The sequence below is a fragment of the Mustelus asterias genome, chromosome 16 (assembly GCF_964213995.1).
Source record: "Mustelus asterias chromosome 16, sMusAst1.hap1.1, whole genome shotgun sequence".
NCBI lineage: Eukaryota > Metazoa > Chordata > Chondrichthyes > Carcharhiniformes > Triakidae > Mustelus > Mustelus asterias.
Genome location: NC_135816.1, coordinates 74,722,122 through 74,749,142, shown reverse-complemented (window position 1 = coordinate 74,749,142; position 27,021 = coordinate 74,722,122). Strand labels below are relative to the sequence as shown.

At 42.2% G+C, this 27,021-nt stretch overlaps 1 protein-coding gene across 1 annotated transcript in view; it reads right to left on the bottom strand.

Annotated features, from left to right (window-relative positions):
• Positions 1 to 8,230: 8,230 nt before the first annotated feature.
• Positions 8,231 to 27,021, bottom strand: part of LOC144505251 (eukaryotic peptide chain release factor subunit 1) — a 64,647-nt gene continuing 45,856 nt past the window's right edge. The window contains exons 5-10 of the mRNA XM_078231288.1: positions 21,297 to 21,487; positions 19,309 to 19,438; positions 15,517 to 15,672; positions 15,316 to 15,380; positions 9,886 to 10,033; positions 8,231 to 8,681 (exon numbers count right to left, since the gene is read on the bottom strand). Coding sequence (XP_078087414.1) covers positions 8,599 to 8,681; positions 9,886 to 10,033; positions 15,316 to 15,380; positions 15,517 to 15,672; positions 19,309 to 19,438; positions 21,297 to 21,487 — 773 coding nt within the window. The 3' untranslated portion in view covers positions 8,231 to 8,598. The remainder of the gene's footprint in view (positions 8,682 to 9,885; positions 10,034 to 15,315; positions 15,381 to 15,516; positions 15,673 to 19,308; positions 19,439 to 21,296; positions 21,488 to 27,021) is intronic.

The following is a 27,021-nucleotide window of genomic DNA, read 5'->3' as shown; positions in this document are numbered from 1 at the left end:
GAGCCCCTTCTTCAGGTGAGTGGGAATTCTGTTCACAAACAGAACTTATAAGACACAGACTCAATTTACATGAATAATGGTTGGAATGCGAATACTTACAACTAATCCAGTCTTTAAGAAACAAAACAATGGGAGTGGAGAGAGCATCAAGACAGGCTAAAAAGATGTGTATTGTCTCCAGACAAGACAGCCAGTGAAACTCTGCAGGTCCACGCAACTGTGGGAGTTACAAACAGTGTGACATAAATTCTGATTCTAGGATCGCATGATAAAGACTCAGGAGGAAAAAAGCAGAAATATTTATGTGAAATAGTGTGACATAAACCCAATATCCCGGTTGAGGCCGTCCCTGTGTGTGCGGAACCTGGCTATCAGATAGCCAGGTTCCGCACACACAGGGACGGCCTCAACCGGGATATTGGGTTTATGTCACACTATTTCACATAAATATTTCTGCTTTTTTCCTCCTGAGTCTTTATCATGCGATCCTAGAATCAGAATTTATGTCACACTGTTTGTAACTCCCACAGTTGCGTGGACCTGCAGAGTTTCACTGGCTGTCTTGTCTGGAGACAATACACATCTTTTTAGCCTGTCTTGATGCTCTCTCCACTCCCATTGTTTTGTTTCTTAAAGACTGGATTAGTTGTAAGTATTCGCATTCCAACCATTATTCATGTAAATTGAGTCTGTGTCTTATAAGTTCTGTTTGTGAACAGAATTCCCACTCACCTGAAGAAGGGGCTCAGAGCCTCGAAAGCTTGTGTGGCTTTTGCTACCAAATAAACCTGTTGGACTTTAACCTGGTGTTGTTAAACTTCTTACTCCATTTAATAAGACCATGGCTGAACTGATTGTGGCCTTAACGCCACTTTCCTACTAGGCCCCATAACCCTGGACTTCCCATAAACCAAAAAAAAATGTCTAACTCAGACTTGAATATATTCAAGGATCCAGTCTCCTCTACTCTGTGGAAGGGAATTTCAAAAACTAACGACCTTTTGCAAACATAAATTCCTTCTCATCAAAATGGGAGATCCTCTTTCTTCAAACTGTGTTCCCTACTTCTACTTTTCCCCATAAAAAAAACCTCTCAGCATCTACCGTCATGCTCCTCAGCACCTTATACATTTCAATAAGATCACCTCTCATTCTTCTAAACTCCAATAGATACAGGCCCAACCGACTCAACCTTTACTTATAAGATAACCCCTTCATCCCAGGAAGCAGCCAAGTGAAGTATATTCTTCCTTTAGACCAAAGCTGTACACAAAACTCTAGATACACCATTAATGTCCTGTACAATTGCAGCAAGGCTTCTCTACTGAATCTCCCCGAAAACAACAGCCAACTGGCATTCTCTGAAACCAAAATGCCAACTTTCTCATTGGACTGGGAAGATACTGATGGAGAAAACACCCCGAACATCTGTTATCGTAATTATCATCTGTCAATATTAGAATAGTTACACATTTTCTGTGACTGCGTTTTGTACTTTCGTAATTTCTATTTCTTTACACTAGCTGGTGGCAAATACCCAGTAGTGCAATGGTACCTCAGTTCCTCCTTAGATGCAACAAAATAGATTGCGTCTCTTTGACCCCTCAAACAACCCCTCTCTCTATTGTATCAAATATTATCTTCATACTACTTTGTTTTATTTATTCTTTTATGGGATGTGGGCATCACCGGTTGGGCCAGCATTTATTGCTCATCCCTAATTATTCAACTAAATGGCTTGCTGGGTAATTTCCAAGTCAACCACATCGTTGTGTGTCTGAAGTCAGCAATATAGACCATGTGTCCTTCCCTAAAGAACATTTGTGAACCAGATGGGATTTTAACTACAATCATTTTTTTGTTTCAGTTACCATTAGAGACGAGCTTTCATTCTGGATATTTATTAATTTAATTCAAATTCCATCAGCTGCTGTGGTTGGATTTGAACCCATATCCCCAAAGCACGAGTCAAATAACTTTACTACTAAGCCACCATCTCTCCTAGACTGCCACCCCTTTCTTTACTTCTCTATCTTTTTGAGTCTTGAATGACAGAACATTATCTGGATTTCAGCTGTCCGTTAACATTGAGAACTCTATGTTTGGGGCGGCACGATGGCACAGTAGTTAGCACTGCTGCCTCACAGTGCTAAGGACCCAGGTTCGATAGCCAGCTTGGGTCACTGACTGTGTGGAGTTTGTACATTCTCCACATGTCTGCGTGGGTTTCCTCTGGGTGCTCCGGTTCCCTCCCACAGACCAAAGATGTGGTTAGGTTGATTGGCCATGCTAAATTGACCTTAGTGTCAGGGAGACTAGTAGGGTAAACATGTGGGGTTGTGGGGATAGGGCCTGGGTGGGATTGTGGTCAGTGCAGACTCAATGGTCCAAATGGCCTCCTTCTGCACTGTAGGGATTCCATGATTCTATGAACTGGAGGCTTAAACCAATTAGAACCAGTTTCCTGTCCACCGTATAATATGCTTTACCTCCATTTGATGCTCTCCTTCCTACTCAAGTAAAAAAACAAGTTCTGCAAAAATAAAATGATCTGGGAGTTCAAGTATATAAATTATTTGAAGCTGGTGGGTACATTTGAAAAGCAACCAAAAGGCTAACAGAACAGAATGTGAGCCTTTTCACTGGGGACTGGAATGTAAAGACGAAGCAGTCAGACCCTATCTGGAGTGCTGCATCTAGTTCTGAGCACAACTTATTGGCCTTCAAAAGGGTGCTGCACAGATGCATCAGAATACCAGGATTAAATTACAATAGAAAAAACAATTGCTGGAAATGCTTAGCAGCTCTGGAGAAACAGATTTAACTCACTGGACTCCTTAGGTCACTCCTTATCAGACATAATGGGTTCATTAGAGGGTGTCCTGAGGCTTTCTTCCACCCAGCCCCCTCCACAGGTGGGCTACCCCCATGACTTCTCAATCCTCAAACTCTCACTCCCTCCCCAGGGCTTGCCATCTCAGCAGTAAAATTCCCAATCATACCAAAATAATTCAGCGCAGCAAGTTTTAAGTGCTGGATAGCTGCTGGCTTCGGCCAAGGTGGAAATTCCTGATGCAGGACGGCAGAATACCAACCTCCAGTCTACGAACAGCCAATTGACCATTAAATGGCTGGAGGCCATCTGGTGTTCCCCTCAGCATGCTTCCCACTGACTTTTAAAGGGGCATGTGAAATTTGGCACCTTGTATAATTTAGTACCAAAATGTTGATTCCCTATCAAAGGTGTGTTATGTTTTACTATCGCCCATTATCAAAGTGCTTTGCATGCAAGTTGCATGTTTTCTTATCCTCCAAGTGATTACCCAATAAGGAATGGCTGTGTTTTACATTGGCTGCTTACTGTGATGGCTTTCTGCTGATCTTGGCAGCTTCTTGCTGTTTTAAAAGCAGGGGACAAATATACTCATCATGTGACCTGGTACAAATCTAAAGTCCTTTTCCAAATAACATGGTGTTATGTCAGTAAACATCCTGGGCTGTCGTTTGATACTTTAAAATTCACTCAGGTCTAGATTTGGATGGTAGACCATCACAGCACAATAACTTAAAGGAAAACCATTTATATTTGTTTCACATTTCTAAAGGTCTTTTGTCAATAGTGAGACAAAAAGTTTGTTGACCGTCCATTCTTGGAATACTGTGTACAATTCTGGTCACCCTATTATAGAAAGGATATTATTAAACTAGAAAGAGTGCAGAAAAGATTTACTAGGATGCTACCGGGACTTGATGGATTGAGTTATAAGGAGAGGCTGAATAGACTGGGACTTTTTTCTCTGGAGCGTAGGAGGCCGAGGGGTGACCTTATGGGGGTCTAAAATAATGAGGGGCATAGACAAGGTAGATAGTCAATATCTTTTCCCAAAAGTAAAGGAGTCTAAAACTAGAGGGCATAGGTTTAAGGTGAGAAGGGAGATACACAAAAGTGTCCAGAAGGGCAATTTTTTCACACAGAGGGTGTTGAGTGCCTGGAACAAGCTGCCAGAGGTAGTAGTAGAGGCGGGTACAATTTTATCTTTTAAAAAGCATTTAGATAGTTACATGGGTACGATGGGTATAGAGGGATATGGGCCAAATGGGATTAGCTTAGGGGTTTTTAAAAAATGGCGCCATGGACAAGTTGGACCAAAGGGCCTGTTTCCATGCTGTAAAACCTCTATGGCTCTATGACTCTTAAAGAGATGTATGAATTGTCGGATGACATGCTCATGTTTCAGGGCCTTGTGAAGTTAATGCCGTCATGTAACCCAATTTGCAGTGGCCATCTTAAATCTGTTAATTTTTCAAAAAAATATGGTGTTAAAATCTGAAATATCTTTATGCCGGTATTGGGTGTGAGACACACAAATTACTTTTTCTACACAGTGGAAACCTAGGATTCCATCACTTCCCAATAGGTGCATAGGTTGACGGTGAATTATAAACTTAAAGACTGAGATCAACAGCTTTTGTGTCAAAGGCATCAAAGGATATGCAGTACAGATAGGAAAACAAAGGTGAGATGCCAATCATCATCTCAGTGCGTGGTAGAACTGGGATTCTCCAAAAACAAGACCTTGTTTTCCAAAATGCTGACTTCAGCCTGGGAGATCATTGGCTTTGCATTCTTATGGAGCTTTCTCCTGTCCTGTAATTTCTGTTTCCCCTGCTCACAGGAGAGCTCCTGGTTTTTGGAGCTCGTTGCACAAGAGTTGCTAGCACAAAATCAGAAGCATAAATACTCAGAAGTCTGACCTATGTGGGCAAATGCAAGTCAAAATGATCAGATAATTATTAAACCTGCAGGCATGCCAGCTTAATGGCCTGTTGCAAGTTATAAAAATTATTGCTTTGCACAAATACATGCACAGCTAAAAGTAGTGATTTAACATTTGTGCACAATATTAGCTAACCTGTTCAACCACTCTACTTTCTCACTGACAGCAAGGTGTAAGCCTCACATTGTGTGCAGCTCCCTTCCCCTCTCACCTGGCCCATGCCACGCAAAAGTTTAAATATATTTGTACATTTGCAAGCATCACATACACCCTTCTGACCCAGTAACATGTGGAGGTGACAGTTATATTTTAAACCTGTTCTTAGGATACGATTGAGTTAATGGAACAATAGGAAGGGAGAAATGAATTGTAAAGTGAGTGGGCGAGGAAACACTGGTTGAATGACATCCGTCTATATTGATGCTGGATTCTATCACTACTTGCACATCAGTGGAAATGAAGATGCATTTAGTCATGCATATTGGGTAAAATTTACTGAATGAATCCCAATGAAGTCAGCACCAGCTATTTGTTATTAGTCAGTTTGCTTGTATTCTCCTTGGAGTGGGGATCACCCTATATATCACTCAAGTGCCTGTTCCTCATGCACAATTCTACACACCAAACACAATGTACAATTTGACATGGGGCATCAGAGCTGATCCTGACCTCACCCAATAACCATAGCAGCACTGTCTAGTCAGTATCATGGAGCAAGTGGCCAGAAAGCTGGTTTCATTCTCCTCTGCTTTGGGGAGGGAGGTAAGGGGAATTGGACCAATCGTTAACTATTGTCCCCAGCTGATACTGCAGACTGATGATAAAACATGGCATCATCTACTCTGTACTGTCCAGTTACACATTGCCCTTGCAAACTATTGCATAAGCAACAATCTTAAGTCCTACTAACACAACCCAAAATAACAACGCTCAAACCAATGATATTCTTAAATATGGTTTTAATACTCTTCTCCATTTCTGTACATCACAACACCAAGTTGCTGCTTGGAATCTTTCTGCAGAGGCTGTAGTGCACGAAAGCTGAGATCGACCCCTTTTCTCTGAATTCAACAGATCACTTCCATATCAGGAGAATACATTGGTCAAAGAAATACAAAAAACATTTTGGCATCATTTCCAAACTTAAATAGTAAACATTAAAACTACAAAAGGAGCTGCATACTTTCCAATGCATACTTCTTATACCAAGCAGTGGGCTATTTGAAAAAGTAAATATATATTTATTTATATATATATATATTCTTCTGGTTTATGTATCAAAATGGCCCCATTTACACAGTTTGAGCAACCCAGTGCTAAAAGCATGGTCCAGCACAATTCTCTCTTTTGAACAGGAGCTGGGGAGCACGAATAGGAGGACGTTGCATTTTTGCACTTAAAGTGAATGCAAGTTCTCCACAAATCCTTCCGAGTACTGAAAACTTCAAAGGCCAACATGACAAACAGAATTGCAATCATTTCATGATCTGCACATTTGCTTTCTTAATTCTATTTTATATATTCAGCATTAGAAATTCATTTAAAACAGAAAACTACTTTTGGATGTTTTGACAGAAAAGCACATTTCAAAAGCTGCAAACGGATTTCAGTTCTCAGAGGGTTTTTGAAAAACTTAACATTCTAATCTTGAACAGAAGCATAGTGAAAAACTGATTTTAAATCGACAACTTTCTACAGTGTATAATTGTATTAAATTAAATATACATCTAGTTAGAAATAGACTTTGGGAACCATATACGAGTTACACTGTAAAGTAGCTGATATGGAATAGGTGGAGGCTCTTGCTGATTAATGGCAATGGTGCTGTGCATTGAATAGTTGTCAGAGAGGAAACAAAACCTAATTTATATTAGTGTCCAGTGAACTGCACTGTACACACTGGAACAGAATTAAGGAGCTTGAAGGAGGTGATGTGTTGTTGAAAATGCTAATCAGAAACTACCTCCCCCATTATTTGATAAATAAGACCACATCTCAACACAATCACAGCCTCGCTGAATAATAAGAAAAATCACTGCCTTCCTCTTTCCAACAAAAGACTCCACAGGTTAACAGAAATAGGTTTGATTCCAACATATATATCGTGCATGTTGCAAGCACTCAGAACAATATACCATGTGCAATGTAAAAATATACATTGACTTATCAGACCTGCAACTTACAGAACTTCACTGCACTTTTCAGAATTCATTATTGAAATGTGACAAATGATACAACCCAGTTAATAATCCTAATGTCCTTTCCTCAATTGTATTAACAAGCAACTGCTTCAGGCAGGCCAAGGAATAGTAGATCCAATCCACAGGTTGCTCAACAAGACTTTCATTTGACATTTGCTCTCCATCTATTCCCCAATCAATGCCTGTTCAACAATTCAGTTCAGCTCCAGCCTAATTTCAATGTTCATAGACACTCCCTTTGTACTAATGTGACCTCACTGCTCTGTGTGGTTTTAATGTTCTATTTTAACCAGTTTAGTTTGATTAAAAACAATGTTCCTCTTCAATTGCTCTGGTTCAATAACAACAGCCTTAACCCCCCGTCCGTCCAGTTTGCTGGATCATTACACCAGGAGTTTAAATTTGAGCTTCCTTGCACTGTCTCAACAGGAACTCAAACCCCAATGGAAATGTGATACCTGCATCTGATGAGTGGATGATGGTGCCTGGATGCCTTTGCTAGAATTGGGGTTGTTTCGAAGGAATACACAGACAGCAATTTTCCAATTTGCAGTTTGTGCGGCAGAGGCTGTGTCCTGCAGCATGATCCCAAAGGTACGCCCAGTTCATGCTCGTACTGTACCAACAATAAACCCCAATATGGAGCAGATCCTAAGTTAATACAATACATGTCCATCTAGATCAAAACCACCACGGGTCCCAAAGTTAGAACTTACTGGCTCTCGACTCGCAAGCAGCCAAAGGAAATCCTTTGTTAATACAACTGAATGGGAACTCTTGTCCAAAACCATTGAGACCACCGCAGGTACAAATATTGCTCGGGGATACAGCACCTTTTAACACCACTAGATATTGCGAGCACCCATCCTGGCAATACCTAGCAGCAGACAAAATGCTACTTAAACCACCCCCTTTTTTTTTAAACTTTCTTTTTATAAAAGGCTTGAGGGATTCTTTCCTACTCCCTCCGCAAAGGCGGAAGCCAAAAAAAATTGGTCGCGAATCTGAAAATTCGCTCCGGCCCCCCACCCCACCCCCCCCAGCTTTATTTCAAAGAGATTAACTTTAATTACTTGCATGACAAAGGCCTTATTCTACCCCCTCCCCCTCATGTACAGCCATGGCTCAATATTACCCATGTAAATGGGGTCATACACTGCACAAGTTACTCAAGTTGTCTTTTTTAATATAGAAACTCTCTCCAAGGGGGAAAACAGAGAGCTCATCTCCATTCAGCCTGCAGAAATGAAGTTCGATAGCATTCCATTTTTATTATTTGCCTCTACATATGGAGGTAAAAAAATCTGAATTTCATAAAATACAACAGCAACAAAAGTCCCATTGAAGTAAAAATTAAAAAAAAAAAGAAATTTCTCAAAAGATTAGTCCAAACTGGCATTAGGAACACAGTAGTTTGGTGTTGCTGCTGTATTGACACTATGACAAATCGAAGAGTGTTATTTTTTTTTTAAATTCACCATCTCCAATGTATTTAGAGTATCACAAGTTGTGTAAATGTCTGTTCTAAGGCAGGGATTGATTATTCCGCTGTGGATCTTCACTCCTTGGGTTGGATGCTGGAGGGTTAGGCACCTGTAACCAGACCTAGTCCAATCTACCTAGTAGTCGTCCAGGTCGTAAAAGTCATCTTCGTCTCCCTGGTATTCCATACCTTGAAAGTCCACACGGTACCGCAGGATACCTGTTTTAAACAAAAGATTTCATTTACATAGCACCTTTCATAGCCTTAGAGTATCCTAAAGCCTTTTACAGACAACCAAATAGTCACTGTTAGAAATGCATGAAACAATGCAGCTAATTTATGCACAACAAATTTTCTGAAGAGATAGTTCTGGATGTCTTGTACATTTGATAAACAGTTATCACCTTCATCTCCAGTATTTGTTGCTGTCCGATCAAAGCACAACAAAATCAGTAATGCTTCATTGCAAATATCAGACTTTACACTGACTGAACAGATGAGAACTGGGATGAGGGAACAGTGGGGTTAGCTTATACAGAATAGTCTTGATTCATCCAGTTTCAACAAGATTTGTTTGTTTGCTTTGAAGACAATGAGTCTAATCAGAAATTAATTAGTTGAAGTTTGTTCGAAGGCGAAGGCTGGTGTTTCTGTGAAAGGTTAATATATGTTAGAATGGAACCGGTGACAACTTTGTATCGAGTGTAATGTGACCAATGGGAACAAGATGTAAGGGTCAACTGACCCAGTAAACCATGGAACCAATTACAGAGTGATGTAATAGACAGCTGACCAGCTGATTCACTATAAATACGGAACTATGTAGAATTGTGAGGAGCTTGGAGTGGCCAGGCGAGGCCCCAGGTTTGGAGTAATGATGCTTCTTTATTAAATCCTTTCTTTGATTTATAAGTTGGAGCAAGTTTTGTTGTATTTTCATTAGCTGCATTTTGAAGAGTTCTTTCTGAAGAAACAAAATGGGCATGGTTGCAGAGTGGTGGGGATGAGGTAGGATTACCAGCTGTATCAGCCAACCTACTATTGGGGATGTCAAGAGAACAAGTTAATTAATGCCTTAAAATTAATGTCCATAAGGTTTTTTTTAAAGTTTGATGTTAAAATCTATTTTCCCAGTTTAGTTTAATTCATGAACTGCGCAAGAAACGCCTCAGAGTGATATTTAATATTTTTTCAGAAATTCAGTCTTTATTTGCCACATGCATTAATAGTGCCTTGTAAAATATTACTGCTGTGTGATTATCTTGTAAATAAACCCATTTGTCCCCACTTGAATGTAATGACCCAGCAATATGGCATTTACTGCTTTTACGTGTAGAAAGTAGGTATTACATCAATGAAACAGCAATCATTTAGTTAGCTAGGGAGGGCTATACAATTCACAGCTTGAACATGCAGCTCTTACCACCAATCCCACCAAAGCCTTTCACAAACTGGGATCCTTCTTGTGACTTGTCTGTGACGATCTCCAGTGTAGCGCCAAATTTTTTGTAGTTGTTGGCAAACCACTCCAGGAGGGGCATGCTTTCTATCAGTTCATGTTCCTGTCCAGTCTAAATTTTTATTTTAAAAAAAAGAATAAATTTTACTTTTATATAGATTTGGGACTACTTTCAAAAGTTTCAGCAAAATTATTCACCTTTAAACTACATAATGTTACTACATCCATGTTCAGACCTTGAGTTGAGGGTTTTGGTAACCAGAATTGGCCCATGAGATGAACAGTATCACAGTCGACAATATCAGCTTTTACATGAATATACCATCTCACTTAAATAAAGGATCTGTAAATGTTTTAACAGGGAGAACCATAATGAGACTCAATCCAGATTGCCCTCATTTCATCCATACATGGCTGATTACACCTGTGGGAAGTGCACCCATCTGCAGCTCCTCCAAAACCGTGTTAGGGAACTGGAGCTGGAGTTGGATGAACTTAGGATCATTAGGGACGCAGAGGTGGCCATAGACAGAAGCTTTAGGGATACAGTTACTCCGAGGAATGAAAATAGATGGGTGATGGAGAGAGGGGCTGGGAGGAAGCAGTCAGTGCAGGGATCCCCTGTGGTCGTTCCCCTTAGCAACAAGTATTCCGCTTTGGATACTGTTGAGGGGGACGACATACCAGTGGTGAGCCGCAGTGAGAGGATCTCTAGCACTGTGCCCATCTCTGTGGCTTGGGTAAGGGGGAGAGCAGGAAGGCAATAGGTATTGGGGACCCGTTAGTTACAGGAGGTTCTGTGGCAGCAAAAGAGACTCACGGATGGTATGTTGCCTACCGGATGCCAGGGTCCGTGACGTCTCGGACAGTGTCTTCCGGATTCTTAAGGGGGAGGGGAAATAGTCACAAGCCATGGTACACATTGGTACCAACGACATAGGTAAGGGAAGGGACGGGGATTTAAAACAGGAATTTCAGGAGCTGGGCTGGAAGCTGAGAGCCAAGACAAAACATGTGGTCATCTCTGGTACGTTACCGGTGCCACGTGATAGCGAGTTGAGGAACAGGGAGAGAGTGCAGTTAAACATGTGGTTGCAGGGATGGTGTAGGAGGGAGGGTTTCAGATACGTGGATAATTGGAACACATTCTGGGGAAGGTGGGACCTGTACAAACAGGACAGGGTGCACCTGAACCAGAGGGGCACCAATATCCTGGGAGGGAAATTTGATACGGCTCTTCAGGGGGGTTTAAACTAATTTGTCAGGGGAGTGGGAAAAGGAGTTGTAGTCCAGAAGTCAGTGTTGAGGGTGGTGAGGTATTGGGGAAGGTATCAAGGTCAAGGGTGGGTACCAGTAGACAGGAAGGTGGGTTGAAGTGTGTCGACTTCAATGCAAGGAGCATCCGGAACACGGTAGATGAACTTGGGGCGTGGATTGGTACTTGGGACTACGATGTTGTGGCCATTATGGAGACGTGGGTAGAACAAGGACAGGAATGGTTGTTGGACGTTCCGGGGTATAGATAGAAACATAGAAAACTACAGCACAAAACAGGCCCTTCGGCCCCACAAGTTGTGCCGAACATATCCCTACCTTTTAGGCCTACCTATAACCCTCCATCCTATTAGGTCCCATGTACTCATCCAGGATACTCTTAAAAAGACCCTATTGCGTTTGCCTCCACCACCACTGACGGCAGCCGATTCCACTTGCCCACCCACCCTCTGTGTGAAAAACTTCCCCCTAACATTTCCCCTGTACCTACCCCCCAGCACCTTAAACCTGTGTCCTCTCGTAGCAGCCATTTCCACCCTGGGAAAAAGCCTCAGAGTCCACCCGATCTATGCCTCTCAACATCTTATCTACCTCTATTAAGTCTCCTCTCATCCTACGTCTCTCCAAGGAGAAAAGACCGAGCTCCCTCAGCCTATCCTCATAAGGCATGCCACTCAATCCAGATGTTTCAGTAAGTGGAGGGAAGCCGGTAAAAGAGGTGGAGGAGTAGCATTGTTAATCAAGGATAGTTTAACGGCTGCGGAAAGGCACTTCGAGGGGGATCTGCACACTGAGGTAATATGGGCTGAGGTTAGAAATAGGAAAGGAGCAGTCACGTTGTTAGGAGTTTACTATAGGCCCCCAAATAGTAAGACATTTGGAGGAAGAAATTGCTAAGCAGATTATGGATATGTGTGGGGATCACAGGGTAGTTGTCATGGGGGACTTTAACTTTCCAAATATTGATTGGAACCTTTGTAGGTCAAATAGTTCGGATGGGGCAGTTTTTGTGCAGTGTGTGCAGGAGAGTTTCCTGACACAATATGTAGATAGGCCGACAAGAGGTGAGGCCACATTGGATTTGGTACTGGGAAATGAACCGGGCCAAGTGTTAGATTTGGTTGTGGGAGAGCACTTTGGAGATAGTGACCACAATTCGGTGTCTTTTGTTATTGCAATGGAGAGGGATAGGGCCGTACGGCAGGGCAAGGTTTACAATTGGGGGAGAGGTAATTATGATGCGATTAGGCAAGAATTAGGGGGCATAAGATGGGAACAGAAACTGTCAGGGAAAGGCACTAATGAAAAGTGGAACTTTTTCAAGGAACAAATACTGGGCTGTCCTTGATAGGTATGTCCCTGTCAGGCAGGGAGGAAATGGCCGAGTGAGGGAGCCATGGTTCACGAAAGAGGTGGAATGTCTTATGAAAAGGAAGAGGGAAGCTTATGTAGGGATGAGGAAACAAGGTTCAGATAATTCGATTGAGGGTTACAAGTTAGCAAGGAATGAGTTGAAAAAGGGGCTTAGGAGAGCTCGGAGGGGACATGAGAAGTCCTTGGTGGGTCGGATCAAGGAAAACCCCAAGGCTAAAGGTTGCCACTCAAGTGGATAGAGCTGTGAAGAAGGCCTATAGTGTGTTAGCTTTTATTAACAGGGGGTTGGAGTTTAAGAGCCGTGGGGTTATGCTGCAACTGTACAGGACCTTGGTGAGACCACATTTGGAATATTGTGTGCAGTTCTGGTCACCTCACTATAAGAAGGATGTGGAAGCGCTGGAAAGAGTGCAGAGGAGATTTACCAGAATGCTGCCTGGTTTGGAGGGTAGGTCTTATGAGGAAAGGTTGAGGGAGCTAGGGCTGTTCTCTCTGGAGCGGAGGAGGCCGAGGGGGAGACTTAATAGAGGTTTATAAAATGAAGGGGATAGATAGAGTGAACGTTCAAAGACTATTTCCTCGGGTGGATGGAGCTATTACAAGGGGACATAACTATAGGGTTCGTGGTGGGAGATATAGGAAGGATATCAGAGGTAGGTTCTTTACGCAGAGAGTGGTTGGGGTGTGGAATGGACTGCTTGCAGTGATAGTGGAGTCAGACACTTTAGGAACATTTAAGCGGTTATTGGATAGGCACATGGAGCACACCAGGATGACAGGGAGTGGGATAGCTTGATCTTGGTTTCAGATAAAGCTCGGCACAACATCGTGGGCTGAAGGGCCTGTTCTGTGCTGTACTGTTCTATGTTCTATGAACTGAGATTTGTTAGGACAAAATCTATAGTAACGCTAACCAGTGTTGACTAAGCTATAAATAGATTTATTACCTTGGGTCCTCCATAGTGGACAGAAACTAAAAAAAAAAAAATCAGGATGGGTGCGCATAAATTTCAGGCAACTAGCAAAGTGCTTCATTAACAAAATTAGTCCCTACTGTCAATGAGTTACTCCTCTGATCAAGGTGGAAGAAAAAAGGCCCGTGTATTCCCACTCGTGCATGTAAACAACCACTTGTCAATACAGAACTTAAATGTTGCTGAAGCTTTTCAACTTGCACTCATCAGGAAAAAGGCAACAATACCAAAATTCAAAAAAACAACAATTTATACTACAGGAGAGGAGGGTGTTCTTGATTTGCAAGACAACTTGGATCAGTCAAGCAAAAGGGAAATATGGCTCCCCCAGCTCTTGGATAATTCAAAAATGGGGCAAGGCTTTTGTTTGCAGAGAACATCCTGTGTATGAAGGTATGTTACATCTAGAAAATGTAACAGCCGTATTATGAGCTTAACTGATTATCTTGAATTGGTTGCTGGCTAGCGCACTCAGGATTGTTCAAATTCTGCCAATTATGTGATCACATGTAACAGTAGACACTTTGTTTTGGTTTTTGCAGGCACGGGCGAGTATGTACTCTGCCTATCATTAACAACCAAAGAAACACGTCTGTTTGAATTTGATCAGCCAATTGTCAGGATGTACAGCCTATCATCATACAAGCGCAGAGTTTAAGAGTATCAATCCAGCTCAGAGGCGCAGTCACACTTGGTAAAAGTGACATAGTCATACGCAGGGACCAATTCTCTGCAAACAAAAGGAGCACACTCACGCCTTGCTCCTTTTTCAAACATTATCCAGGAGGTGGAGCCTAGTTTCCCCATTGCTTTCTCCATGGCAACGCCTCAGCCAGAATTGACTTGCCAACCAATCTGTTATAGTACAAATTGTTTGAAATTTGGCTGTGTCCTGAGTGAAGAAAACTCTTTTCAACAAGATTCACAAGTATATGCACTTGACTTCATCTTTACAGTTCAACTGCCTGACCGACAAGTACCTTGTAGTTTCCAATTGTGACCTTTGATGTAATCCCAACTTGATTCGCCCTATTACTGGTGGCTACACCTTCGCCAATATAGAATTCGCTCTCAACCTCAGTCCTCTGGAATTTACTCCCTGAACATCTTCACCCCTCTCTTCTCCTGCTTGATCAAATATTTGGAGATCTGTCCTAATATTTCCTCTTTGGCTCACTATCATTTTTTTTTCTTATACATCAGTAAAGCACCTTGGAACACTGTTTAAAGATACTGTGTAACTGCAAATTATATATGCTAATCTACAAATAATGCACAAGCTCTCAAGTGATTATGGGTGATACGGTGCCATAGTGTTTAGCACTGCTGCCTCACAGCATCAGGGACCCGGGTTCAATTCGGACCTTGGGTGACTGTGTGGAGTTTGCACATTCTCCCCATGTCTGCGTGGATTTCCTCCGGGTGCTCTGGTTTCCTCCCAAAGATGTGTGGACTAGGTTGACTGCCCGTGCTAAATTGACCCTTAGTGTCAGGGGAGCTAGCAGGGTAAATACATGGGGTTACAGGTATAGAGCCTGGGTTGGATTGTTGTCGGTGCAGGCTCAATGGGCTGTTTGACTTCCTTCTGCACTGTAGGGTTTCTATGATTACATCTTAATGTAAGTCGCTACAGGAATGGGGGGAAAAAAGTGACCTTTCACTTCACTGTTTGCAACTCTACACACTGAGTTTTAAACTTTTAAAGATCAAACTTTATAACAAAGTCTCAAACAACTGCCTTTTAGCCTATTTGTAGAGAATGAAATTGTACCTCTTTGTCCGTGAAATGAGATTTATCCTTCTCTTGCTCAGGTGTCAGGTATAAGATTTTCTCTTCTAGGAAATTAGAAGACAGTTAGTAAGTCTGCCTCTTCTAGCCCAAATGCCACATCACATTATCACACCTTGTTGTTAACTCCATTCAATGGAGATCAATATGATGCTGAAGAATTGACAAGAGAGCGCCAAATACCTTCTGTGCCATGACAACGAAGTACATATCGCATTATATCCAGATTTTCATAAACTATCAGGATCTCAACTGCACCCATCTCCAGCGCTTTCAGCGTGTCATCCACTCCGAAGCAGTACTTCCCCGTGTCCTGGCTGATTTCATCGAAGTATCGCCCTAAGTTTTAAAAAGACACTGTTACTTAATGCTACAGCTGAGCATTCCAACAAAAATATAATAGACACCAGCACCAGTAACAGAACTGCCAGGATACACATAGGGAGGGGCTAGGGCAGCATAATTTTGAGAGTCTACGGCTACAAAAAAGTTTATTTAATAGTTACAAGTAGGCTTATATTAACACTGCAATGAAGCTATTGTCAAAATCCCATAGTCGCCACACTCTGGCGCCTGTTCAAGTACACTGAGGGAGAATTTGCATGGCCAATCAACCTAACCAGCATGTCTTTTGGATTGTGGGAGGAAACCGGAGCACCCAAAGGAAACCCATGCAAACATGGGGAAACGTGCAGACTCCACACAGTGGCCCAAGCCGGGAATCGAACCCAGGTCCCTGGCACTGAGGCAGCAGTGCTAACTACTGTGCCACCAGGCTGCCCCAAAAAAGCCTGCCCAAAATCTCAACACCATCCAGGACAGAACAGTCTGCTTGATTGACACACCACCCTCAAATATTCACTCCCTCCTCCACTGATGTGGAGTACCACCAACTGCTGATAAGTCTGTGTATGGCAATGACCAATGACCTGAAAAATTGTTAATCAGTGTACAACAATCAAAACATTTGGTTTTTAAATGTTCATTGAAGGGTTGGGGACATTGTTGGCTAGGGCAGCATTTATTGGCCATCCCTAATTAGCGCTGTAGTGATGAGCTGCCTTCTTGAACCACTGCAGTCCATGTGGTGCAAGTACACCCACAGTGCTGTCAGGGAGGGAGTTCTAGGATCTTGACCCAGTGACAGTGAAGGAACAACAACGCATTTCCAAGTCACGATGGCGTGAGGCTTGAAGGGGAACGTGCAAGTGGTGCTGTTCCCATGTATCTGCTGCTTCTAGTTGGTATTGGTCATGAGCTTGGAAGTCCCATATAAGCCTTAGTGAGTTTCTGCAGTGGATCACACAGATGGTACACACTAGTGTCACTGTGCATCAGTGGAGTGAATGTTTGTGGATGGGTGTCAATCAAGCAGACTGTTTTGTCCTGGATGGTGTTGAGCTTCTTTTGTTGAAGCTGCAAGTGGAGAATATTCCATCACACTCCTGACTTGTGCCTTGGAGATGGACAGACTTTTGGGGTGGGTTGGGGCGGGTGGGAATTACTCAGCACAAGTTTCCTGGTCCCTTGTAGCCACAGTATTTATACAGCTAGTCCAGTTCCATTTCTGGCCAATGGCAACCCCCAGATTGTCCTGGCACTTGTGGCACAAATGACACTTGCCATTTGTCAGCCCAAGCCCAGATATTGTCCTGGTATTACTGCATTTGGACACGAACTGCTTCAGCAGTTGTGGAGCCACGAATGGTGCTGAACATGGCACAATCAGCCAACATCCCCATTACAGAAGGACAGTCAAGCAGCAGCTGAAGATAGTTGGGCCTCAGGCACTACTCTGGGGAGCTCTCACACTGATGTTCTGGAAGTGAAATGACTGACCTCCAACCACCACAAACACCTTCCTATGTGCCAGGTATGACTTCAACCAGTAGACTGTTGGGACGGTAATTGGCCAGGATGGATTTGTCCTGTTTCTTGTGTACAGGACATACCTAGTGAGTTTCTCCCACATCACCAGTAGGGAGATGCCAATGTTGTAGCTGTGCAGGACAGCTTAGCTAGGGACGTGGCTAATTCTGCAACATGTGACTTCAGTACCATTAGGTCATAGAATCCCTACAGTGCAGAAGGAGGCCATTCAGCCCATCAAGTCTCCACCGACCACAATCCCACCCTGGCCTTATCCCCGTAATCACACATATTAACCCTGCTAATCCCCGACACTAGGGTCAATTTAGCACAGCCAATCGACCTAACCTGCACATCTTTGGAGTGTGGGAGGAAACCGGAGCATCCGGAGGAAACCAACGCAGACACGGGGAGAATGTGCAAACTCCACACAGACAGTGACCAAAGCCGGGAATCGAACCTGGGTCCCTGGCACTGTGAGACAGCAGTGCTAACCACTGTGCCACCATGCCGCCCATTGCTGGAATAGTGTTAGAGCCTATAGCCTTTACAGTGTCCTCAGCCATTTCTTAATATTGATTGTGTGCATTGAATTGGCTGAAGACTAGCATCTGTGATGCTTGGGGTTTAAGGACAAGGCCGAGATGGATCATCCACTCAGTACTTCTGGTTGAAAATTGTTGCAAATGCTTCAGCCTTATCTTTTTGCAGTGATGTGCTTGGTCCTCCGTCAGTGACGGTGAGGATATTGTGGAACTTCCTCCTCCAGTGAGTTAATTATCTACCACCATTCATGGATGGATGTGACAGGAGTGCAGAGCTTAGCTCTGATCCGTTGGTTGTGGGATCACTTAGCTCTATCACATGCCACTTATAAGCTCTTTGGCATTCATGTAGTCCTGCGTTGTAACTTCACCAGGTTGATACCTAATTTAGGTATGGCTAGTGGTGCTTCTTGCATGCACCCCCCCCCCGCCCCCCCCCCAACTGTACTCTGCACTGAGCTAGAGTTGATCTACCCAGCTTGGTGGTGGAATGGGGTATAGGCTGGCAATGGAGTTCGAGATTGTGGTAGAGTATAATTCTGCTGCAGCTGATGGCCCACAGCACCTCATGGATGCCCAGTCTTCAGTTGCTAGGCCTGTTTGAAGTCTATCCCATTTAGCAGTGGTAGTGCCACACAACTTGATAGTCTGTTTCCTGAACATGAAGATGACATTTAGTCTTAACAAGTCTGCGTTGGTCATTTCAACCAATACTGTCATGCACAGACGCATCTGCGATCGGCAGGTTGGTCAGAATTAGGTCAAGTAGGTTTATTCCTCTTGTTGGTTCTCACCATCTGCTGCAGTCCCTCCCAGTCTAGCAGCTATGTCCTTTAGGACCCAACCAGCTCAACTGGTAGTGGTGCTGCTGAGCCACGTAGTGATGGGCACTGAACCCCCTACCCAAAGTACATTCTGCGACCTTGCCATCCCAGTGCTTCCTCCAAGTGGTGGGGGTAGTGGTCCATGATAATCAGCAGGAGGTTACATTGACCATGTTTGACCTGGTGCATGAGACTTGATTACTTTTCACCATTGATATACTTAAAAATTAAAATGTCTCACCTTAACATATACCAACACTGACAGATATCACCTCATCCACTTTAAAATCAGGAGACTTTGGGCTGCAATCTCACTTCAGGCTGACACACTCCACTGCAATAGCAATGAAGCATTGCACTCACTGTCAGAGGTGCTGCCTTTCAGGTGAGATGTTAAAGTGAGACTGGGTCTACCCTCTCAGATGAGCTACTGGAACAAGAGCAGGGTAAGCTCTCCCCAGTACTTCGACAAATATTCACTGCCATGGACAATACTAAACCAGATCATCTGGTCATTATCTCACTGCACTTTGTAGGATTTTGCTATGCATAAATTGGCTGCCATATTTCCTACGTTACAACAATAATGTAGGAAATACAATATTACAACAAGTGGCTACTTCAAAAGTATTTCACTGGCTGAAGTGTTTTGACAAAGGTTGCAAAAGGCACCATGTAAATGCAAATTTTGTTTTAATCTAATCAATTTATATTGAATCATACCAGGAATTTCTCACCTATTAATTTCTTTTCCTGAATGAACTTCACACTGGACAAGACCTCAGCAGATAGTTCGATTGCTTGATTGAAACCATTCTCACCTCCGTAGGAGATGTCTACCAGTTTCAGTACTTTGCTCTGCAATCGCTGTGCACAAAAGGCAAGAAGATTTAAAATGAGACAACCATTTTCAAAAATCCACCGAAAACACAGTTATCCCAAAACAGTACCAGAGAGATAAAATATTAGGTTGGGAGGGTTGAAAGAATGAGGGGAATTAAAATAAAGCAGACTTGAATAAGATGTAATTTAAAAATACCTACACTGCACAATCTCCAACCCTCCATCAAACAAAACTGTTGTGTGCCTGTCTTATTTTGGATCAGGTGTGATACAAGACCATAAGAAATAGGAACAGGAGTAGGTCATTCAGCCCTTTGAGCCTGCTCCACCGTTTAATAAGATCATGGCTAATTTAACACTCACTAACTGCACTTTCCTGCCTTCACTCCTCAACTCTTAATTCCCCTACTGATTAAAAATCTGGATCCATTCTTTCTGAACCAAATCCAGTGTAATATCTGTTCCCAGTGCTACTGGAAACCCCTGGGGCTCCAGATTTCACAATCACTCCTCTGCAAGTTGTCTTACTTCAGGAGTTTATCTTCCTGTAAATTCCACCCAGTTTTTTTTTCAAATAAGTTGATAAAAGGAATTCAAATCAAAGCGAAAATTAAAAAGGGAAAAAAGCAGGTTACACAGTGAAAGCTGTAATACAGTGCATAAAGAGCCTTTTTTTGCAATCTATATTAAACACGGCCTAGTGATCACAGACATTGTTCAGCTTAGTTACAGACTAACAAAGTTACAGCTTCAATTCCTGATCTGTGCTGAGCTAGCTGTTTACAGGCTGTGCAGAGGTTGAGGAACAATTAGTTTCAATACTGCTGGGATTAAAATCCAAACCTATTCTGGGCCAGGGCTCCCCTCTTGATGGTTATCTAGTAACTCCAGTTTGGAAAGTTCACATGTCTGGCTGCCCGGTGAGGAAAGGATCGAGTTCAGTTACAATACTGTCCACGATAACCTAGTCTCACACGTGAAGGTTCTATAACATGAACCAAATTGGGGGGGAACTGAACGAAATTGTGGGGCTTACTTTCTGATGCTGGAGAGCACACAGAAGGCAGTGCTTTCAGCAGGAATCATCGCCACACAAGGAAGCAGCAGCAAGACTCAAACCTCTCAGAAATCACAATAAAAACAGACAAATAGATTCATTTTAAATCTGAGGTTGATAGAGCTTTGTTATCCAAAAAGAAATGAGGCAAAGGTGGAAATATGGAATTGAGTCACAGATCAGCTATGATCTGAATGAATGATGAAACAGCCTCAAGAAATGGTCAAACTCTTGCCCCTAAGCTCCTAAAAGCCAAATTTAAGTGAAATGCAAAATCTGTAAAAACATGTTCATGTTCGAAGTGACTTTTGATTTGATTTATTGTCACATGTATTAACATAGTAAAAAGTATTGTTTCTTACGCACTATACAGCCAAAACATACTGTTCATTGAGAAGGAAACAAGAGAGTGCAGAACGTAGCGTTACAGTCATAGCTAGGGTGTGGAGAAAGATAAAGGTAATGCAAGGTAAGTCCATTCAAAAGTCTGACAGCAGCAGGGAAGAAGCTGTTCTTGAGTCGGTTGGTACGTGACCTCAGACTTTTGTATCTTTTTCCCGAAGGAAGGTGGATGCAGGGGTGGTGATGGAAGCAAAGGTACAATTCACATTCAGTCTCCAGTCTGCCTTACATTCAAACCCAGTTCCAGGATAAAGTAGCAACTTTCCAAATTAGTGTACAAAATCCATTCTCCCTTTGAATATTTACAGAAATAAATAGCTTTTAGCTGATCAGATCTTGTAGAAGTGTTTAGAGATGCGGAATTTGACAAGCAATTTGATGCATTGCCCAATTTACTTAGTGCACAGTTAATATTCAGCTTACCGGATCAAACATGTCGGACTGGCTGAGCTCAGTTTTGAAATCAGCTGAACCAGCCAAGATGAGACCCGCCACGTTGACCTTGTCACTGCTGATGAACAGTTGTACAGCCGTCTCCGCCACCTTCCGTACATAGTTATGTCTCTTCTCCATTCTCAAACGAGCAAAACGCAGGGCGGACTGACCTCCTCTGCCTTTAAGCACAAAATGTTTGGATTTAAAAGTCTACTTTAAGAAAAACCGTGTCCACAACTGTCAACTAGTCGAGAAACTGCAGGAAACAGAAATGCTAGAAATGCACAGCAAGACTTCAACTTTACTGACTGCATGTCTGAAAAGCTTCACGCAGGGAAGCACAGTGAATTACTGCAGAATTCAATGTCTTCTCAAAAACAGCTGCTAACTTGTGAATGGCATTGCATTCGAATAAGGGGCCAACGTTATTTTACTGTGTTGGAAGTTATCCAGGACACAAAACATTTTCGCTCTTCAGATAATGCTCTGGGATCTTTAGTACCCATCTGAGCACCTTTACAGGGCATCAGTTTAATTCATTGTCCAAGGGAAGGCATCAGTAAAATGCAGCATTCTCCCCAGTGAGTGGAGCACTCAACCCCAACAGGTCACTGAACTCTGGCTCTCCAGAAACCATGGGACAAACTGAGCCATGCATTGGTTAATCAGCATTTGAGCAATGCTTTGGGTGGAACCATTAGTCAGTTCTGTTATATACTGCCAGCAATTGGGTTAAGGACAGATGCTATTTTGTCATCTAATATTTCCTGTCTTCTCCCCTATTCAGGTTGCCTTCTTTGTTGTTGCTTTTCCCTCACCACTTTGTTTGTGTGCTTGTCTAAAACTTGTCTCAACTTTTTCCAATTTGGACACAAAAAGATTGATCTAAGACATTAACTGAGTATTTTCAGTTTTGCAAGTTTTTATTTCCAATTTCCACCATTTGCAGTATTTTACTTTTGTCATTGCATATCTTTAACTGAACCTACCCCACATTAGTTCTGTGCTAAAAATCTGTTTTGAAATTCTTAATTGGAGCCCACCCACCAGTCTCAGCAACTTGTGCGCAGAGGAACTGAGTCAGATTTCCAGAACCTTTTGTGAAGTAGTATTCTCTGACATCACCATATTGAAGAGCACTTCCCATTAATCTGGACTCCACACCATAGGAAATTTCTAACTCCTTTAAAACATTTAAAAACTCCTGTTCATTTAACTTTCTATCATTCTGCTGAATCCGTGGCCCTCCAAAGTCAATATAATGGCCCAAATTTTGAGTTTCCAATAGCATCAAGCACAAAGACATTTGTCAGTATTGGAAGTTGGAATAGAGCATCAACATCCACCAATCCCACTTGTGCTGAAAACTGCATGTCTCAATGCATCTCAATGGGTTCAGGAGAAGCCTCAGAGCCCACAACTGGAGCTGGATTTAACACCGATTTATTTAGAGCTGATATCAGCAGCCACAGAGCCTGCTCAGAATACATGCACAAAATTTAGCCGCCCACAATCATGTTTTGAGGGAAATTAATACACAAAGGTGGTGGCATAGTGGTATTGGCAGGTCAACATTTGGGACACTATGTTCAAATCCATTCAGTAAAAATCTGGAATTAAAATCCATGGTTGATTGTCATAAAAGCCCATCTGGTTCACCAATATCCTTTAGGGAAAAAAATCTGCCATCCTTACCTAGTCTGGCCTACATAAGAATCCAGATCCACAACAATGTAGTTGACTCTTAAAATGAAGTGGAGGGCAATCAGGGAAGGGCCATAAAGGCTCCCAGCCAGTAATACCCACCTCCCATGAATAAAAACAACAAATTGGTAGAGAATCAACATGAATGGCTGAAAAGAAATTCATTTATTGAACTTGTATTAATCATAAAACACTAAGTGGCTGTCATATTTTAAAATACAAGCAAATGCGATTACTTTCTGCAATCTGCATTCAAAGTAATAAAACTCACTAAATATTAATAAATGAAAATATCTTCTATTGCCATGGAGTTATTCCAGCATAATGTGTAAAAAAATGTAATATATAAATTGTTTTAATTGAAAGTTTAGTTAAAATATGGGTTCAGACTACAAGTGGATTTGGAGAAAGGCAAGTTGAACTCGTGCACACAAATTGAGATAAAATACAATTTGAGTTTAAATTCTCGTTTTTATTTGAGAATGATTACATGGGAGTTTGTTAAATTTAATGAGTCTCCCCAAGCTGTGTCAACACAGCACCAAAACTAATCAGCCTTTCAAATGGATGATAAAAACACTAACTTTCCCACACCCCTTTATCTTTAAAAGTACAGCCTAGTTTAAAAATAAGTTGTATTTTTTTAATCATCTTCTGAAAAATTACCAAATTTCTGGAATTGGTTTATCATCCTCTCATATGAATTGGAAGCTAATTCGACTCAGCCTTCAAATATATAACTTAGAACTGATGTGTGGGCTCCTTTGCCCTCGTGATTGTTCAACATGTGGGTTTAATATTATTAAAACATTTCAGTTGTTATAGCTAGTTCTGAATGGGACAAGTTGGCTATAATCAAAAAGGAAAAGCCCTCTCATCTGGCCCCTACCACAGGAGCACATCCCCAGATCTTAACATAAGGGTGGTGCAAGTAGATTCAATGGAAATTTTTTGAGCAGTGGGCATATTGTAGGCTGTCCTCAATGTGGGTGGCACGGTGACAGTGGTTAACACTGCTGCCTCTCAGCCAAGGACCCGGGTTTGATTCCCGGCCTGGATCACTGTGGAATTTGCACATTTTCCCCATGTCTGTGTGTTTGGGAAGGTTTCCTCTCCCAAAGATGTGCAGGTTAGGTGGATTGGCCATGCTAAATTTCCCTTAGTGTCAGGGGACTAGCTAGGGGTAAATGCATGGGGTTATGGGGATAGGGCCTGGGTGGGATTGTGGTAGTGCAGACTCGATAGGCCAAATGGCATCCTTCTGCACTGTAGGACTCTATATTGTTCATTTGAGACTCTTAATGCACATAGTATCACCAAAAATGTGCCCTGCTGGAAGATCTCGCGACCAATCCTCTTGTTGATGGATCATGCTGCAGCAAGTAGCTGAAATTGTCACTGCAGACAATGAACTTGATAAGTTTGAAATTCTCAGCGCAATCAGTGGCTTCACTCAAAATCTGGGCCATTTTTCTGAAAGTGCAATGTCCAGAACTGAGCACAGTGCCCCAGATGTAGTCTAACCAAAGCGTTGTATAATTGTAGCATAACTTCTGTAGCTTTGAATTCCAGCTCACGAGATAAAGCCCGACATTCTGTTAGCCTTTTAAATTGTGTGTTTGCATCTACTTTCAGTTAACTGTGTACTTGAATTCCTAAATGTCTCTGCTCATTCACAGTTCCTAGCTTCTTGTCACTTAGAAAATATTCTGATCTTGGGTCCAAAATGGATGATCACAATTTTGCCCACTGACTTTCAGTTCTCACCTACACAATATGCTGTACCAACTAACAGTGTCTTTAATAAATATACACCACCCAAGTCATTTGGACACCACTGGTCACATCCTGCCAATTTGAGTACATACCCACTATCCCGACTCTATGCCTCCTTCCTCCTAACCAATTTCCTAGCCAAGTCAACACGTTGCCTTCAATTCCATATGTGCTTTTTAAAGTCTCTTAGGTGGAATCTTCTTGAATGCCTTCTGGAAGACACATAAATAACATCCATTGGGAATCCTTTATCTACCATATTTGTTCCCATCTCAAATAATTAACTTGGTTTGTTTGACATTACCCGTTACAAATTCATGCTAGCTCTCACTAATTAGCACTAATATGTCTATAATTTCATCATTTCACTCACCTACCCTTCTTAAATAATGAAGTGACCTTTCAGCCACATGAGTATTTGATATGTATTGAAACTGATCACAATGAGCAACAGTCTCCAAACCAAACAGGTAGTTTCTGATGGCCTTTTATACAGAGTACACACACTACCAGTAAAGAGACACCCTATTTACTGAAGTCCAGACAATTGAGTAAAGCCTGGCAGGACCAAGCTTAACGCTTTCCAAGTTAATTCCTTAGTATCCATTGTGCAGGTTATTCTTGGAATTCAACTTGTTAATGGTGCATCCCGCCAACAAAGTACTGGTACAAATACTAGCTGCTCCTTCAGCTATGACCAACTTAACCATTACAGCAAGTAGACAGAAGACCAGCATTCCACCTAAAGTCCCCTAAGCTGATTGGGCTCTTACTAGCACATAGAAAATTAGAGAAAACTGCTGAGTGCAGATATCAATTGCCGATGTAACCACCAATTGCTGGCTTGGTGACAATCTTCCAACGTCAGGCAGAGCAAATTGAAGTATATCCTGTCCAAATAGAACACACTTGTCTGCCACACCCAGGAAGATAATCATTAACTGGTCATTGGACACTGATAAACTTGGGGTTCAACCCATGCTGGGCAAACAGCAGATAACAGAGGCTCTATGCAAAAGTCAGACATCAGCAGAGCTCACTGCAATGTGTGACCAGAAGGTTACAAAGTTGTGGCTGTATATCAAGAGTGTGATGGGAGTGTAATTTACTGCTCATCTCTGAAACTGGCCATTCTCAGAGGGCTGACTTTAGGAAAGGTTTTTCAAACATTAGCCCGAGTTCCATTAGTTCTACGAAGTAGGTGGAATAGCCCCCCCCCGACACTACCTCACAAATGTGCCATGAGATTAACTACCCTGCAAGAAGCTGAACGAGACCAAGCTTCAGTGGCCTTGTATCTTCTACTCATTTTATCATCAACGTTTAACTGAATACATCTTCTGTTTTGTCCCTCATGAACATTTTAAAACGAATTCAGGCATCATATTAAAATAAAAGACAGGCAACAAAAGGCAAGTGGATGGCAGAATGGCTGGAAAATAACAATTTGGGTAAAAAGACATCTTCTCAGCTCAGACTCTACCCAAAGATTTTGCCCTTCCCGTCATTTTGAGGCACATAATGGAGCCCAGCTGATGACCGAGTTCCCATTAGAGATGCAAATATCTGAGTGGATTGGGTTATGTGGGCTGGATTGCTGGGGCTCCCAGGACATAGTTGGGCACACCCTGTTACAAAACAAAATGAGAACATAAAGAAAACGGTTTCAGATTAGTCAAATGTATCCACATTAACTGAACCTGTACTGACATACAACTATTTGGCAAAGTACAAATATAGGAACAGCGATAACAGTCCTAAAAAGAGTTGAAATCAGTTCTGCCCATCTGACCCTTTCAGCTAATGATCCTTAATCCCAGCTTCAAATATGGTGCTGGTTTTTGTAACAATTTTGTCTCATCAGTACACCTTAGAGAATATAGAAATTTCTGTACTCCAGTTTGTCTAAATATGCATTTTAAAATACACGAACATGCATGAGACCAACCTCATCTCTTCATAGCACCCTGATGATTAAATCAGCTAATTATGTAGGAAACAACGCAGATCAAAGCTTTGGGTCCTGTTATATTGGGTTAGTTGATCTCAGCAATAAAGTTCCTCAACTTTGATCTTAGGACCCTGAATATGTTGAGCAGGAGGAAAGCGAGCCTGAAATCCTGCTCCTGACTAGATACAAACTGTAGCTGTGTCAACTCAGATGGAATAGGAATCGGAATTGGCTGAATTGTTTCAACTTTCCTCCTCACAATCTGACAATATTCAAGTTAAA